At 36.8% G+C, this 17,311-nt stretch overlaps 1 protein-coding gene across 1 annotated transcript in view; it reads right to left on the bottom strand.

The window, feature by feature from the left end:
- The window catches only part of cntln (centlein, centrosomal protein), a 429,542-nt gene extending 416,230 nt beyond the window's left edge, over positions 1 to 13,312 (bottom strand). The window contains 2 exon segments of the mRNA XM_061880275.1: positions 1,469 to 1,557; positions 12,988 to 13,312. Of these exon segments, the coding sequence (XP_061736259.1) occupies positions 1,469 to 1,557; positions 12,988 to 13,068 (170 nt within the window). The 5' untranslated portion in view covers positions 13,069 to 13,312.
- Positions 13,313 to 17,311: the final 3,999 nt, after the last annotated feature.

Genomic DNA, 17,311 nt, shown 5'->3' on the forward strand with positions numbered 1-17,311 from the left:
ATACAAATCTAACATTTACATAATAAAAGTCAACTACAGGCTTCCCAAATGCTGTAATAAATTAAGAATGATGAGTTGACTTGAAACTGTTTAATGTTGCACTTTTTATAAGTAGAAGAAAAGTTTTGTCATTTTATTTAATCAAAGCAACAACTTGAGGCATTTTAATGTGGATTAACGTGGGCAGAATTATTATAGTGTTCCCAATGTTAAAAGGATAAAGCCATTGTTTACAAATTTGGTGAATAAATAACCCAAAAATGTATATTTTGTTGTTTTCTTACTGTACCGCAAATGAACCGAACCATGACCTCTAAACCGAGGTACGTACCGAACCGAAATTTTTGTGTACCGTTACACCCCTAATATATATATATATATATATATATATATATATATATATATATATATATATATATGTATATATATATGTTTCTACTGTAAATGAATCGCAGGACTGCTTCTGAAGTGATAGAAAAAAGAGGTAAATATCTGCTGCTTGTTTGAAAACATAGCAAAACGTCACAGGTAGGAGCATGGTAACATGAATGTGGCGTAAATGATCAGGTTTCTCATGCTAAAATAATAAACACAAAAACATTTAAATAAGGCGGTTTGCACCACTTTTCAATTGTACACGCAGTTTAAGTAAATCACATGCAACTCGCTCACTAATAGTACACAAAATGTTATTGTTTGCACACGCTGTTTAGTGCGAGGCAATGCAATCTTAGTAGATCGATTTGCTATTTTAAATAATGGCTTGAGCAAGCGAACCACTCTACTACATAGATCAATTACCAGAATTCCTTTCATCCGAATCAAATGTTTCCAATTTGAACAAGCTCTTAAATACCACAGTGGCTTCAGAGAAAAGAGACAGTAAAGCATGTCTAAACCATATTCCGACATTCTGGCGACTGTTTCAAGGTGCTGCAAGGGAAATTACTTTCAAGGGCAAAAAGATATAGAGAATACAAAGGTCTGCTTTAAAAGGTGGTGTGCGTTCAAGTATCCATGCTAAAATATCCTGTCCCTGTGTCTTTCAGTCCAGGCAAAAACAGAAGCCTTCTATATTAGATTAGCTCTGCACACACGGGAATTGACAGGAAAACCATACATTTTTTTGATCTCCTCTGAAAGTTCCCATGCCACTGATCTCGGGGTGGCTTTGAAAAAAGGTCATATTCAATCTCAATTTATCCGTTAAAGACGAGCGTTGGCAGCGGGGTTGAGACGGTCCACAACGGGAGCGCTGGAAGGGTGTTTTCATTAAAAAGGTTTCCATGGCTGGAGTGCGATAGGGAGGATAACCGCGGCTTAAATCAGCATCTGCGCCAAATTCCGTCATAACCCCAGTAGAGCGGCCAAGGTGCCTTAACATCCACTGAGCGACTTTTCACACTTATCTTAGTGAGGTATAAAGAAAAATGTACAGCTGAAAAATAGAAAAGACGCTTGGACTCACCGCTCAACCACCAAACTCACAGCCTGGGTCAAGTCTGGATTGGCCACTTGTAGGCGTTTCCACAGGGACCACACAAAGTCTTTATCGGCCTGGGGAAATACAACACAGTTTGGCATACATCATTTGAATTGTAGTATTGAGAATGTAACTGAAATAATCACATTGAAGCTGAAACAGATTATTCTGCATTCATCCGGCTGTTCTAGCTAGGCCAGGGCCTATATATTCAGTAAATCAATTAACTGAAGATTACTGAAAATTAAGTCCATAACATTTCTAGCGTCGATAAATTGCCATGTGCATGCGTGTTAACGGGCTTCCAGAGCATTCACGCTTTTCATCGGTTTCAGCACAGAGAAATGAAAAGAAGAGGGTGAAGGAGTTGGAGAAAAAGGTCAGCGCAAAGGAAACGGTGCAAAATGGTGGGCGCTCACAGAAAGTGTGGTTCAACTCACTTCATCGCCAAAGACATGCTGCCAATTAATACTTTTAAAAAAGGAGCATTTCTAAAAATCCTGCAAACGTTTGACAGAAAGTTGTCTTGTTGACGTTTCTTCACTCTGACTTAACTTTTTTTTGCATATGACTTGTTAATACATCTGCTTGTACTGTAGTGTTGATTTTTTTATGCATTTTTGTTAACAAAGGTCAAAACTTTATTGTCAGTTAAGTAAAGTACAACTCTAACTCTATATATTCAATATTGAAGTGTAACTTTGTCAATATTTATTTATTTATTTTGTTTTGTTTGTCTATATTTGAGGGCTCCACATTCCACAACATGTTGCAGGGTTTCCCGCAACGCTTTGTTGTTAAGGCGGCCGCCTTAACAACAAAGAGCCATTGTCTAAACTAAAGCCTCAAAAAAAAAATATATATATATATATATATATTTATATATTTTGCTTTGTATTGATTTTGGGTGCATTTTTTTATTCAAGTGCAAGACCAACTATATTTTATTGTTGTTATTTGTTTTATTCAACTTGGAGATTTAAAAGTTTATATTTCGAACACAATGTTAAAATGTACATTGCATGCGAAAGGATAAACATGCATTATTATTATTATGTATTATCACTACGTTAGTGGTTAATTTGGTCTCCAAAAATTATAGCAATAATATTCTTTGTCAGCAATAATTTGTAGGTCAATATATCGTCGAGCAAAATTTGTTCTCAACCCAGGCCTAGTTACGGACACACCAGTGTTATTTTTTTGAATTGAGTATTTCAGCTTTTTCCTTATCACCACCATCTTTAAAAAGACAAGACATTAAAATAACACACAGACAAAACTTAAGACAAACAAAAACAAGTGATTCATTTAATGCGAGGACTTTTCACAGGTTATGTATGTAAGATAACCTCTGCTTTATACAAAATAATACAAGAGAAAAAAACGATGTATATTTTATATGAAATGTGATCTTTCCTTGACAGTTATTTATGATAACATTAAATTTTACTAAAAAAAATTTGAAAAATTATCCAAAATCAAAACGACAGGCTGAAAGTCTTCGAAAAATAATCTCAATCAGACCCCCCCACCCCTCTTGATATTGCGATTGCAAACTTATTTTTCCGAACATTTTTTCTATTTCCTATTCTCATTTGCAACAAACACAAGCAAAACATTGATCTGTATTACAATAAACAATATTATATTTATTATATAAATACCTGTACATACTGTATTTTCTTTTTTTCAAAATTGTGCTATTTCTAAATTTACTAAATCATTTCTTGCCAGCCTAGTGCTTTTATTGTGAAGGCCAAAACTGTTTGTATTTAAAGGTCTTCTTTGACTGCTGTAATGTGAGACAAAGAGACAAAGCTAGATATTATTATTATTACTATTATTATTATTATATGATGATGTTCCCTGTGACCATGCCCCACCACGCCCCGAACACAGGTATTTTGGCAATCTCGGGGAAACCCTGGAAAGACTCCAATATAATCTACAAAGTAAAAACCCACAGCAATTTTCTTCTAATGAAGATAAATCATGTATTTTGTATGTGATAGCTATCACCTCCTCAACAGTTATTTGTAATAGCATCCCCTTTGATTTAAGAAATCCGTCGAAAGACTTCAAAATAATCCACAGAGTCAAAACTATTAGTCATTACCTAAAACAAAGTTGAGTCATATATTTAATGCGATCAACTTTTCCCAGTTATTTGTGATAAAGTTCACTTTGAAAAAAATAAAGTAGTAAAAGGAATTCAAAATAATCCACAAATTCAAAACATTCAGTCATTAGCTAAAATAAAGGGGAATCATATATATTTAATGTGAGATGATTTATATATACATATATATATATATATATATATATATATATTGCGCTTTTCTCTAGTGACTCAAAGTGCTTTACATAGTGAAACTCATTATTTAAGTTACATTTAAACCAGTGTGTCTGCACTGGGAGCAGGTTGGTAAGAGGGATCGAACCTGGAACCCTCAAGGTCGCTCTACCAACCAAGCCACGCCACACCATGCCGATAGACACTACTACACGTTGTACTACAGAAGATGCACAATTTACAATTACTTACGACAGGGGTAATGTTAGCATGCGTATGCACAAATATAAATAAAAGTAGCGATCGGAATGAAAGAAAAATTTAAAAAAAAAAGGGATTTCTTTTTGACAGTTATTTATGATAAATTCACCATTGATTAAATAAATTACTAGAAAGACTTCAAAATAATCCACAAAATAAAAACCTTATTTGTTAAAATACAGGGGAAGGATAGATTTATTGTAATCACTTTTTGACAGTTATTTATGATAACATCACCTTTCATACAAGAAATAACTACAGTACAAAGACTCCAAAATAACGTACAAATTCAAAACCCATGGCTCAAACCAAGACTAGTCATATAATTTGTGAAATCGCTTCTTGCCAATACTGTATGATAACATCACCTTAAATAAAAATCAATTGAAAGACCCCAAAATAAACCACAAAGTCAAACTCACAGTAAACTCGCTAAATTAATAAACATTGCCATGTGTGTGTGTGATATGAAGACAGTTAAAAAAACAGTGACCATGTAAAACTACTTATGAAAGGCTGTTATATAAATTAAAACAGCTCACTTAGTTTTTTGAATAAAAGGAGAAGTAATGCAAAGAGGTTAATTATGTCATTTATATACTTCTGAAATGTTCTTTTAGTCAGACAACATTATTGGTAAACTGGATGGAGATCCCATTCAGATTACCAAAAATATTATCTGAAATATTTACGTTAAAATTCAATCTGGTATACCGAGAATAGTATATGATGAAAATACAATTTGAAAAAAACAAGTTGTAGACCTGTTCTGTACCAAAGCTATTCCTAAACTTTCCTTTGGCATAATTCTAAAAACATGTCAGCTTTCTCTATCTCAGAAAAACAAAAATGAAGAAGAATCCTTGATGACATTAGCATACGAGGGAAAAGGGGGGAAAGGAGGGGATCAATCAATAATTCAAGCAGCCGTCTTGTACCAAATAATTTTTGATCGGGCCTGCATCGGTCGTAAGCATCTCCGAATGCGAGCGGCTGGGACGTGACCTTCGACTCAAGGGGAGCGAGCATTGACACTTGTCATGATGAAGTATTCATAACCACCGAGGGTTGGCATCCATATCAAAACGCCGCGGCGGTTTCTTCGTTAATCACGCGCTCCCCACCAGATCTGTTTTTCCCCAAAGTAAGTAGCCCAAAAGAAGCTGAAAACTGATGACAGAGTGAGTCATCTTCAAGTCCACCAACTCGGCCGAGCCCTGACACATTTCCAATTCAAATTGTTCCACTACTTTCTTAAAGCTACATTCACTTTAATGAGGGACGTCTAAAAAAAAAAACAAAAAAAACATTTTCTGACATTAAAAGACAGAATTATACCAAATCGACATGATATAAAATTATCTGATAAATTATGTTCACATCATCACAAGATAAAAGTCATCCCTCCCACTGGAATCCGCTGGTCTCCAATTAGTATATGAGTGTCTAATCAATTATTTATCAAGATGGCAGGAGCTGATCTTGATGAGACCATGTGGAGAACATATAAAATGGGAGGACATGTCAAGCTACGGAAGTGGTGCAACGCGTAATGCGGCTGATGTTAAGTTAAGCTGCGTGGATAACTTTAACAAGCTGACCCCCCCTTGTCCCCCACACACAACCGTACTCCCGCCACCACACATGCATGCATGCAGGCCTTTAGCTGCCATTAGCCTTCAGTACAAGCAAGCGTTTGGTCAGGACCCTCATCAGTGTGCACTTAAACATGTGCGTTTGATGGCGTATGAATTATTCATTTTGCATGTTGGACATTATAACACCATGGGCTAAACATACTGTACTAAGCAGGGCTGCTGGAATCCAGCCACACATTTTAATGAAATTAGCATCCGTCTAGTAGGAACATTTGCTGGCCGACAGATGGGCGCCTTTGTAGTTAATGGCGGTCCCCGAGTACGTCTTGCCGGAGACTTAAGACATCAGTGGTATTCAAATGGCAATGTTTTAAAATGGCACAGTACATAACTAAAAGCCCCCGCTTTAGGGGGTCCGAAGCTCTGATGTTGCACTTCAAGAGGAGACCACCAATGGTTTGCCAGGCAGCTCAATTAATGGCGGATCATGACTGCGGCGAATGTTATGAAATGTGCCGTCAGAAATACGGGCTTATTTACTTTGAACAAAGAACTTAAACACAGTTGAAGCTAAAAGGGAGCCTCACAATTTGATTACAATGCATATTTATCATATTGTATATGAGGGGTCGGGAACCTTTTTAACCAAGACAGCCATGAACGCCAAATATTTCAATATGTAGTTCCGTGAGAGCCATATCATGTTTTTTAACACTGAATGCAACTAAATGCGAGTATTTTTAAGTAAGACCAACATTTTATAGTATAATAAGTATCTTATTCTTTTTAATAACATTGTTATTCTAAAGCTAACCAATGATAAAGTAAATACTTCTTACCATTAATGCGACTTCTTGAACAGGTGCGGATTAAAATGCATGAGAATGTTTTATATTTAGAACGTTGTTTTTAACACAGTGATTACCAGCAGAATTTGTTATTTGTCATGTTAAGCAATGTCTGCTAAGATTTTAATCTGAGAGTCGGATGCAGTCATCAAAAGAGCCACATCTGGCTCTAGAGCCATAGGTTCCCTACCCCTGCTGTATATGAATATAATTACTAATAAGATGTATATATAAAGGAGCAGCACAGTGAAGCACGGGTTAGGGCATGTGCCTCACAATACGAAGGTCCTGAGTAGTCCTGGGTTCAACCCCAGGCTTGGGATCTTTCTGTGTGGAGTTTGCATGTTCTCCCCGTGAATGCGTGGGTTCCGTCCGGGTACTCCGGCTTCCTCCCACCTCCAAAGACATGCACCTGGGGATAGGTTGATTGGCAACACTAAAATGGTCCCTAGTGTGTGAATGTGAGTGTGAATGTTGTCTGTCTATCTGTGTTGGCCCTGCGATGAGGTGGCGACTTGTCCAGGGTGTACCCCGGGGGGGATAACCTACATCTGCGGTCCCCTCCAAGGTTTCTCATAGTCTTTCACATTGACATCCCACTGGGTTGTGACTTTTTCCTTGCCCTTATGTGGGATCTGAACTGAGGATGTCGTTGTGGCTTGTGCACCCCTTTGAGACACTTGTGATATAAGGCTATATAAATAAACATTGATTGATTGATTGATTGATTGATTGATTGACACAGACGGAAGGTTTGTGTCAATGCTAATTTTCACATTTTAGAAGTGTCCTTTTTACTTTTCAGTTCAGTTCAGTTTCAGTTTATTTGGAGCATGCATACAATACAAGATGTCCGAAAAGGAGTAGGAAGAAGCTGAGTTTATTTAATCTTACCACTTTTCATACCACAGCAATTGTATCCCATTTACTTGTTCTCTGTAACAGCACGGTGAATAAATGAATACTAAAACAACAATATACCATAGTAAGTAAACAAATACTAAATACATAAATAATCTTTATCTCAAAAGAAAAAAAAGGGTTCAAGATGTTCATCATAATTATTATTCTGTGTACTTTGTGAACGCTTGTAATTTAAACAGTCTCTTAAACTTAATCACATTGGTGCTTTGTTTGATCTCTTTGCTTAATCCATTCCATTTAATTCTATATACGGATATGCTGAAAGTTTTAAGTGGGGCGGTATAGCTCGGTTGGTAGAGTGTCCGTGCCAGCAACTTGAGGGTTGCAGGTTCGATTCCCGCTTCCGCCATCCTAGTCACTGCCGTTGTGTCCTTGGGCAAGACACTTTACCCACCTGCTCCCAGTGCCACCCACACTGGTTTGAATGTAACTTAGATGTTGGGTTTCACTATGTAAAGCGCTTTGAGTCACTTGAGAAAAGCGCTATATAAATATAATTCAGTTCAGTTCAGTTAAGTGTTGTACGAGAACAATTGTTGATAAGAATTGTTGTACGTTCTTGGGTAGCAGGTTCTAGTTTGCTTTGTACATCATTTTAGCTGTTTGCAAATGCACCTAATCGTTGAATTTTATTATTTGTGCTTCAATAAATGATAAATGGGTTGTACTTGTATAGCGCTTTTCTACCTTCAAGGTACTCAAAGCGCTTTGACACTACTTCCACATTTACCCATTCACACACACATTCACACACTGATGGAGGGAGCTGCCATGCAAGGCGCTAACCAGCACCCATCAGGAGCAAGGGTGAAGTGTCTTGCTCAGGACACAACGGACGTGACGAGGTTGGTACTAGGTGGGGACCCTCGGGTTGCGCACAGCCACTCTTTCACTGCGCCACGCCATCCAATAAATAAAGGGTTTGTATGTTCTCGATATCCGATATTGTGTATTATTCTAATTGATCGTTTTTGTAACACCATACTTTATTTAACATTCCAACAATAATCAATAGGCATAAGGAGGTGCCAATTTTTCACACACCTAATTAAAGCTATCTTTCAAAATTAAATTACCCTAATTCCTACTACAGTTGTGCGTATAATGATATAAAAATGTATATCATACGATATAGTTCTCTATTATATCATAGTTTCAACATCCGGGCTGCAGCTGATGTACATGCAGCAACACTGCTGCTTTTTGGAAGCATTTTTATGTCACTTGTAAGAACTTTACGGCGAGAGTCAGCGCGAGCATGGATATTAACTACATTGCAAGGACGGAGGACAATGGAACAAAACCCAAATATTTGGTGCCAAAAAGAGAAAAGAAAAACTCCTTTGTTTGACTTTGGTTTGGTTTGTTTCTGTTTTATCCAGTGCTTTCATGTTTCATATTTATATTTTATCTATGTTTCTATGTTTTATCTAAATTTTTTATTTCTATTTCAATTGTCTATTATTTTTCTAACTTTCTATTTTAATTTTTTAGCTTTTATATATATATATATATATATATATATATATATATATATATATATATACACACACACTTTGTAGCACTTTGAGATCTTAACAAATCAAACATTTTTGTCATTTACATACTTTTGAAATGTTCTAGTCAAATAATATTTTTGGTAAACTGGATGGAGATCCCATTCAGTTTACCAAAAACATTATCTGACCATCCATTATGGAATATTTACGTTAAAATTCCATCCAGTATACCGAGAATATTATATGACCTTAAATACAGTTTGAAAAGAACAAGTAGTAGACATGTTCTGTTCCAAAGCTATTCCTAAACTTTCCTCTGGCTTAATTCTAAAAACATGTCAGCTTTCTCTATCTCAGAAAAACCAAAATGATGAAGAATCCTTGAATACATTAGCATACGAGGGAAAGGGGAATGGGGGGGGGTTAAATGTTCTATAATATATTCTAACTTATCATTTTAATATTTTAGCTTTTTTTTATACTTTGTAGCACTTTGAGATTTTAACAAATTCTAACAATTATTATTTGAAAAACTCAGACGCCGACTGAAAAAAAGTTAATCTGCAAAACATGCTGCAAGCAAGACTTGAACCAGAATCTCTCAGTGATGAAAATAAAGAGCAGACACCATGAAATTACAAATGCCATCTGTAAATTCACATGTGCCAATATGGCATAGTATACATGGCATCTGGAAAGTATTCACAGCGCTTCACTTTTTCCACATTTTGCTACTTTACAGTCGTACTCCAAAAATGTAACCAATCATTTCTTTCCTCAAAATTCTACACACAATGCCCCATAAGGAAAATTTGAAAGGTTTCATATCGTATTTGCTGATGTTCTGTTGTTGATGTCTGTCTGTCTTTTCCCCCTAATATCCCTGCAATCCCCCCTTCTGTCTTACCTTTTTTCTTCTCTCTATTACCACCTGCTCTTGTCCGGCTGTGCCAAACATAAAAAAAATCAATTTAATAAAGTCAAATACAAATAGGGCCACAAGAGAAGATTCCCACACTTCTCTAAAGTAACTCTGTAAATAGATTTGGGCATCTACATCAACAATATGATTTGCCTGAGTAGGTGGACAGTAAAAAAATAAATAAATACATTTAGCAAATTTAGGATGTTGATTGACAGTCTAAAAGTAACATGTCTTCCTTCACTCGTTATGTTCGCAGTTTTTATGCATTTTTATATATAAGATCAAAAACATCGCAAATTGAATCGCAATTAGTTTTTTTTCTCAAAATCGTGCAGTCCTACCCTCAGCTTTTTCGTTTAAGACATTAGTTGCGTATGCACTTTACACAACAAGCAAGAATATAAGTAGAATAAGACAAAATAAATAACACAAGTTATTTGATTAAAATGGAGATGAAGGTGGACATGAGGACCCAGGTGTCATTAGATTCAACTCAGTGTGCTCTCACTTGACGACAATCATGCAGACACTTCCATACTGTTCACAGTGTTTAGTGCAAAGTAAAACTCAAATTACACGCATGGCAGCATTAACCTGGATTCTAACACACTTGCGGAAGTCATTGTTGTCTGTTAAGCACCTGAAGTCTACAGTGTTTATTTATTTATTTATTTAAGACAAGTGGTTGATTAGCATCGAATTAATAAGTAACAGCACATAGAGAAAAGATGTCAGTTATTGCTAATGTAATGTTTACCTACAAATACGACATTGACTTTGTTTAGATAACTTATTTATTTTTTTAATAAAAACAAAAACATCCTAAAAATTTGGGAGAAAGTGAGCCAAATAAGTCCTTATAATTCCTCTTTAAAAAAATGAATTAAATAATGAAGATGTGGTTGCTTGACCCTACAGCTGCCAATCTGATGTTTGGCTTCTGTTTCTTTTTTGTTTTGTTTTGTCCTGTCCAGCTTCTCAGGCAAATCATATTGTTGATGTGCATATCAGCTGTACAAATGTACTTTACAAAAGAGAAGTGTGGTATACTTCTCTTGTTGCCTTTTTTGTATTTGACTTTATTAAATGGATTTCTATTATTATTTGGTGCAGCTGGGCTGGAGGAGGAGGGGATAGAAAGAGGGGCAAATTGTGGGGCAAGAGGGGGATAAGGCAGAGAGACAACAACAGCAAACAACAATAGAACAACATCACCAAATAGGATATGTACAAACCCTGTTTCCATATGAGTTGGGAAATTGTGTAAGATGTAAATATAAACAGAATACAATGATTTGCAAATCCTTTTCAACCCATATTCAGTTGAATATGCTACAAAGACAATATATTTGATGTTCAAACTCATAAACTTTTTTTTTTTTGGGCAAATAATCGTTAACATTAGAATTTGATGCCAGCAACACATGACAAAGAAGTTGGGAAAGGTGGCAATAAATACTGATAAAGTTGAGGAATGCTAATCAAACACTTATATGGAACATCCAACAGGTGTGCAGGCTAATTGGGAACAGGTGGGTGCCATGATTGGGTATACAAGCAGCTTCCATGAAATGCTAAGTAATTCACAAACAAGGATGGGGTGAGGGTCACCACTTTGTAAGCAAATCGTCGAACAGTTTTAGAACAACATTTCTCAACGAGCTATTGCAAGGAATTTAGGGATTTTACCATCTATGGTCCGTAAAATCATCAAAGAGTTCGGAGAATCTGGAGAAATCACTCCACGTAAGCGATGATATTACAGACTTTTGATCCCCCGGGCGGTTCTGTATCAAAAACCGACAACAGTGTGTAAAGGATATCACCACGTGGGCTCAGGAACACTTCATAAAACCACTGTCAGTAACTACAGTTGGTCGCTACATCAGTAAGTGCAAGTTAAAACTCTACTATGCAAAGCCAAACCCATTTATCAACAATATCCTGAACGCCACCTGCTTGGCTGGGCCTGAGCTCACCTAAGATAGACTGATGCAAAGTGGAAAGGTGTTCTGGGGTCTGTCGAGTTCACATTTCAAATGATATTTAGAAAGACGACGTGGTGTCCTCCTGAACAAAGAGGAAAATAACCCTTCAGACTGTTATAGGCGCATAAATGGTTCAAAAGCCAGCATCTGTGATGGTCTGGGGGTGTATTTGTGTTGTGTTGGATCCGCTTTGGACTGGACTCTCGAGGCTGTGTTGGATCAACTATCCGCTTTGGACTGGACTCTCGCGGCTGTGTTGGATCCACTATGGATTGAACTTTCACAGTATCATGTTAGACCCGCTCGACATCCATTGCTTTCGTCCTGTCCAAGGTTCTCATAGTCGTCATTGTCACCGACGTCCCACAGGGTGTGAGTTTTCCTTGCCCTTATGTGGGCCTACCGAGGATGTCGTAGTGGTTTGTGTTGTGGTTTGTGCAGCCCTTTGAGACACTAGTGATTTAGGGCTATATGAGTGAACTTTGATTGATTGATATTCGTGCCCAAGGCATGAGTAACTTACACATCTGTGAAGGGACCATTAATGCTGAAAGGTCCATACAGGTTTTGGAGCAACATATGTTGTCATCCAAGCAACGTTATCATGGACGCCCCTGTTTATTTCAGCAAGCCAATGCCAAGCCACGTGTTACAACAGCGTGGTTTCGTAGTAAAAGAGTGTGGGTACTTTCCTGGCCCGCCTGCAGTCCAGACCTGTCTCCCCTCAAAAATGTGTGGCGCACTATGAAGCGTAAAATACGACAGCGGCGACCCCGGACTGTTGAAGGACTGAAGCTCTACATAAAACAAGAATGGGAAAGAATACCACTTTCAAAGCTTCAACAATTAGTTTCCTCAGTTCCCAAACGTTTATTGAGTGTTGTTAAAAGAAAAGGTGATGTAACACAGTGGTGAACATGCCCTTTCCCAACTACTTTGGCACGTGTTGCAGCCATGAAATTCTAAGTTAATTATTATTCTGCAAAAAAAATTAAGTATATGAGTTTGAACATCAAATGTCTTTGTAGTGCATTCAATTGAATGTGGGTTGAAAAGGATTTGCAAATCATTGTATTCCGTTTATATTTACATCCAACACAATTTCCCAAGGCATATGGAAACAGGGTTTGTAGAGCAACAACATTGTAGTGTTGGGGACACTTACCTGACATTGCATCAAGTCCTCCGACAGACTCCTCACCTCCTCCTCCAGTGCCAGCATACGAGGGATGTCTGTGTACGACATTGTGACTTTAAATGTGCACTTCCGCCCTCAAAACGCGCAACATTAGGCCTACAAAACAAAAGCGTCGCCGCAAGCTAACTCTGCTAGCTTTAGCCACTTTTGTTAACTTTCCTTCAGCAGCCGACGGTAAAGTTCCGCGGACACTACATGGTGTTCCAATATTTGTAATTTACGTTAAAACGTCCGTTTGGGTAAAGGCGAAAGTACACATTAGGGTTGTCAATAACAGCAGGCAGACGCTGGAAGTCTTCAAACATTCCCGCTGTTGCCGTGCTAAGTCACGTGGCACGTCATTTCACGACAGTTGAAGTCGAAACACGGCAGTCGGTGACGAACGCGGCTACAAAAAAAAATTATACTGTTATTTTTATTTTGTTTTATAAACCTTTATTTACAAACTGCAACATTTACAAACGATGGAGAAATAATAATAATCAAAATAAATACAAAGCGGCACAAAAACAGTACAAATCAGCGCCAGGGGGTTGTAAAATCAATAAAGTAACTAAAATAGAATGCAATATATATATATATATATATATATATATATATATATATATATATATATATATATATATATATATATATATATATATATATATATAAATTATAAATAAATAGGTTGTACTTGTATAGCGCTTTTCTACCTTCAAGGTACTCAAAGCGCTTTGACACTACTTCCACATTCACACACACATTCACACACTGATGGAGGGAGCTGCCATGCAAGGCGCTAACCAGCACCCATCAGGAGCAAGGGTGAAGTGTTTTGCTCAGGACACAACGGACGTGACGAGGTTGGTACTAGGTGGGATGTGAACCAGTGACCCTCGGGTTGCGCATGGCCACTCTCTAAAATAATAATAATATATATATATATATATATATATATATATATATATATTTTAGGGCTGCGAATCTTTGGGTGTTCCACGATTCGATTGAATATCGATTCTTGGGGTTGGGGTTCGATTATAAATCGATTTTTTCCGACTCAAAAGGATTGTGTATTCATTCAATACATAGATTTCAGCAGGATCTACCCCAGTCTGCTGACATACTAGCAGAGTAGTATATTTTTTTTTAAATATTTTATAATTGTAAAGGACAATGTTTTATCAACTGATTGCAATAATGTAAATGTGTTTGAACTATTAAAGGAAGCAAAAATATGACTTATTTTATCTTTGTGAAAACATTGGACACAGTGTGTTGTCCAGCTTATGAGATGCCATGCAAGTGTAAGCCACTGTGACACTATTGTTCTTTTTTTATTTTTATAAATGTCTAATGATAATGTCAATGAGGGATTTTTAATCACTGCTATGCTGAAATGATAACTAATATTGATACTGTTGTTGATAATATTCACTACTTTTGGTTTGTTCTGTGTGGTGTTTGTGTCTCCTCTCAATTGCTCTGTTTATTGCAGTTCTGTGTGTTGCTGGCTCAGCTTTGCTTTTGGAATTGGATTGCATTGTTTTGGTATTGCTGTGTATTGTTTTGTTGGATTGATAAAAAAATAAAAAAATAAAAACATCGATTTTTAAAAAAATGAGAATCGCGATTCAAATTCGAATCAATTTTTCATGAAATGATTAAAGTGGACCCCGACTAAAATTTAAAAAGTTTAAAAAATGTATTGGGGTGTTACCATTTAGTGGTCAATTGTACAGAATATGCACTGTACTGTACAATCTACTAAAAAGTTTAATCAATCAATTAATCGAGGTAGCGAGTGTTTAAAGCGGCTACAATATTTTGCCATAATTTTGTAAAAAAAAATTAAGAAAGAAAACAGGAAAAACAAACTTATTTTCAAGCTAGTTATTAGTAAAAATATAAAAAATGAAAAAGTAATTTTGTTTTAATTGTAATACAGGCTATTCTAAACTGTATTTCATATCCATCTATCGAGAGTAGTATTTTTTCTTGTTATTGTAGAACATGATCTTAGTCTGCATTAAGTGTCAACATTCTTCCTTTTTGAAGATTGATTTCATGATTTTAAGACTGAAAATAATACTGTTGTACTTTTGTAGATTACTGGTGTGTGTTACTGTGTAAAAAAATAATAAAATAAAATAAAGAATACAGAAACGAAAAAAATATTTCCATGCTGGCTATTAGTAAAAATGTCAAAAAAAGAAAAAGTAAAAATGTTAATTTGTAATACAGACTATCCTAAACTGTAGTTGACATCTATCTATACATGTATCTACAGTTGTGATCCAAATTATTCAACCCCCACACAATTTTGGTGTTTTAGCAAGTTGGACATTTATTCCGTATTTTGTTTATAGTCATATCAAATAAAGATGTGTCAAATAGACAAATGCAACTTAAATTGTAACACTGTATTTTACAAAATACCAAAAAAGGACATTTTTCTTAATAACTCATTGAGAAAATGATTCAAGCCCCTAGTTCCATGCATCTTTAGTACTTAGTAGAACAGTAATGACATCCTTCAAAGGTGATACATAAGCTTCTTGCAAGCATCTACAGTATTTTAGCCCATTCGTCTTGGGCAAAGGCCTCCAGTTCATTCATATTCTTGGGCTTGTGTGCTGCAACTGCCTTCTTCAAGTCCCACCACAGCTTTTCTAGAGGATTTAGGTCTGGCCACTCCAGAGTCTTCCAGCCCTTCTTCTGCAACCACTCTGATGTTGATTTGGAGGTATGCTTGGGATCCTTGTCCTGTTGGAAGGTCCAACGTCTCCCAAGCCTCAGCTTCCTCACTGACTTCATGACATTTGCAGCTAATCATGCTAGGAAATAGAATTCATAATGCCTTCAACGCGCTGGAGATTCCCGCTACCTGAGGCAGAGAAACAGCCCCAGAGCATGATTGACCCCCCACCATGCTTAACAGTAGGCAAGGTGTTCTTCTCTTTGTAAGCTTCATTTTTTCTCCTCCAGACATAACGTTGATTCATAGGCCCAAAGAGTTCCACTTTTGTCTCATCACTCCATAGAACAGTTTCCCAAAACCTTGGGGGTTTGTCCAGATGATTTTTGGCATACTGGAGTCTATTTTTCTTGTGCCTGGTAGTCAGAAGTGGGGTGCGCCGCCTGGGAGTTGTGGCATGGAGGCCTTCATCTCGTAGTGCGCGCCTTATTGTCTGGGACGAAACCTGCGTTCCCCCCTCTGCAATGTCCTGTTGTAGTTTCTCAGCTGTTACTTGGGGGTTTTTCACCACTGTACGCTTCAAATACCGGACAGCATCCACTTTTACCACGCCCAGGTAATGTTTCCACTGTGCCTTTAGTTTTAAACTTGCGAATTATGCTCCAAACTGTCTCTCTTGGAATGTGTAATGTCTTTGCTATTTTCTTATATCCATATCCTTTCTTATGAAGAGAGATTAGCTCCTCTCTTGACTTCTTTGACCACTCCCTGGACTTCACCATGTTGCAAATACACCATTGACCATCTACAAGAAGCTGAGCGTCACAGACTTTTTCAATCAGTTTAATTGTTGCTCGTTATGGTTCTAATCACATCTACAGGTGTTTTCAACACCTGATTGAAAAGACCTTATTCAAATTATGTTCTTAAGAGTTATGATCTTCAAGGGGTTGAATAATTTGGTCAATGAGATATTAAGAGAAATGACACTGTTTGGTATGTTACAAAATATAATGTTGTCATTCAAGTTGCATTTGTCTATTTGACATGACTATAAACAAAATACGGAATAAATGACCAACTTGCTCAAACAGCAAAATTGTGTGGGGGTTGAATAATTTTGATCACAACTGTATAGTAATATTCCATCCATCCATCCATTTTCTACCGCTTGTCCCTTTCGGGGTCAGGGGGTGCTGGAGCCTATCTCACCTGCATTTGGGCGGAAGGCGGGGTACACCCTGGACAAGTCGCCACCTCATCGCAGGGCCAACACAGATAGACAGACAACATTCACACTCACATTCACACACTAGGGAACATTTAGTGTTGCCAATCAACCAATTACAGTAATATCATTTGTTCCTGATATTATTGAACAAGACCTTAGTTGGCACTCTGCATTTAGTGCATTTAAAAAAAGCTTATATAAAGAATATATAAATGGGGAGAAAAGTAATGTCAAAAACATCAAATATTTAGTCAATAAAATTAGGAGTATTTAAAATTGGTCAATTGCCTTCCCTCTGATGCTCCAGCAGCATGTACAAATATTAATAATTCAAGGTTAAAATAATCACATCCATTGGCCTCGAGGGGTTTATCTTAACT

This window comes from Nerophis ophidion, linkage group LG20 (assembly GCF_033978795.1).
Source record: "Nerophis ophidion isolate RoL-2023_Sa linkage group LG20, RoL_Noph_v1.0, whole genome shotgun sequence".
In the NCBI taxonomy this organism is placed as follows: Eukaryota; Metazoa; Chordata; class Actinopteri; order Syngnathiformes; family Syngnathidae; genus Nerophis; species Nerophis ophidion.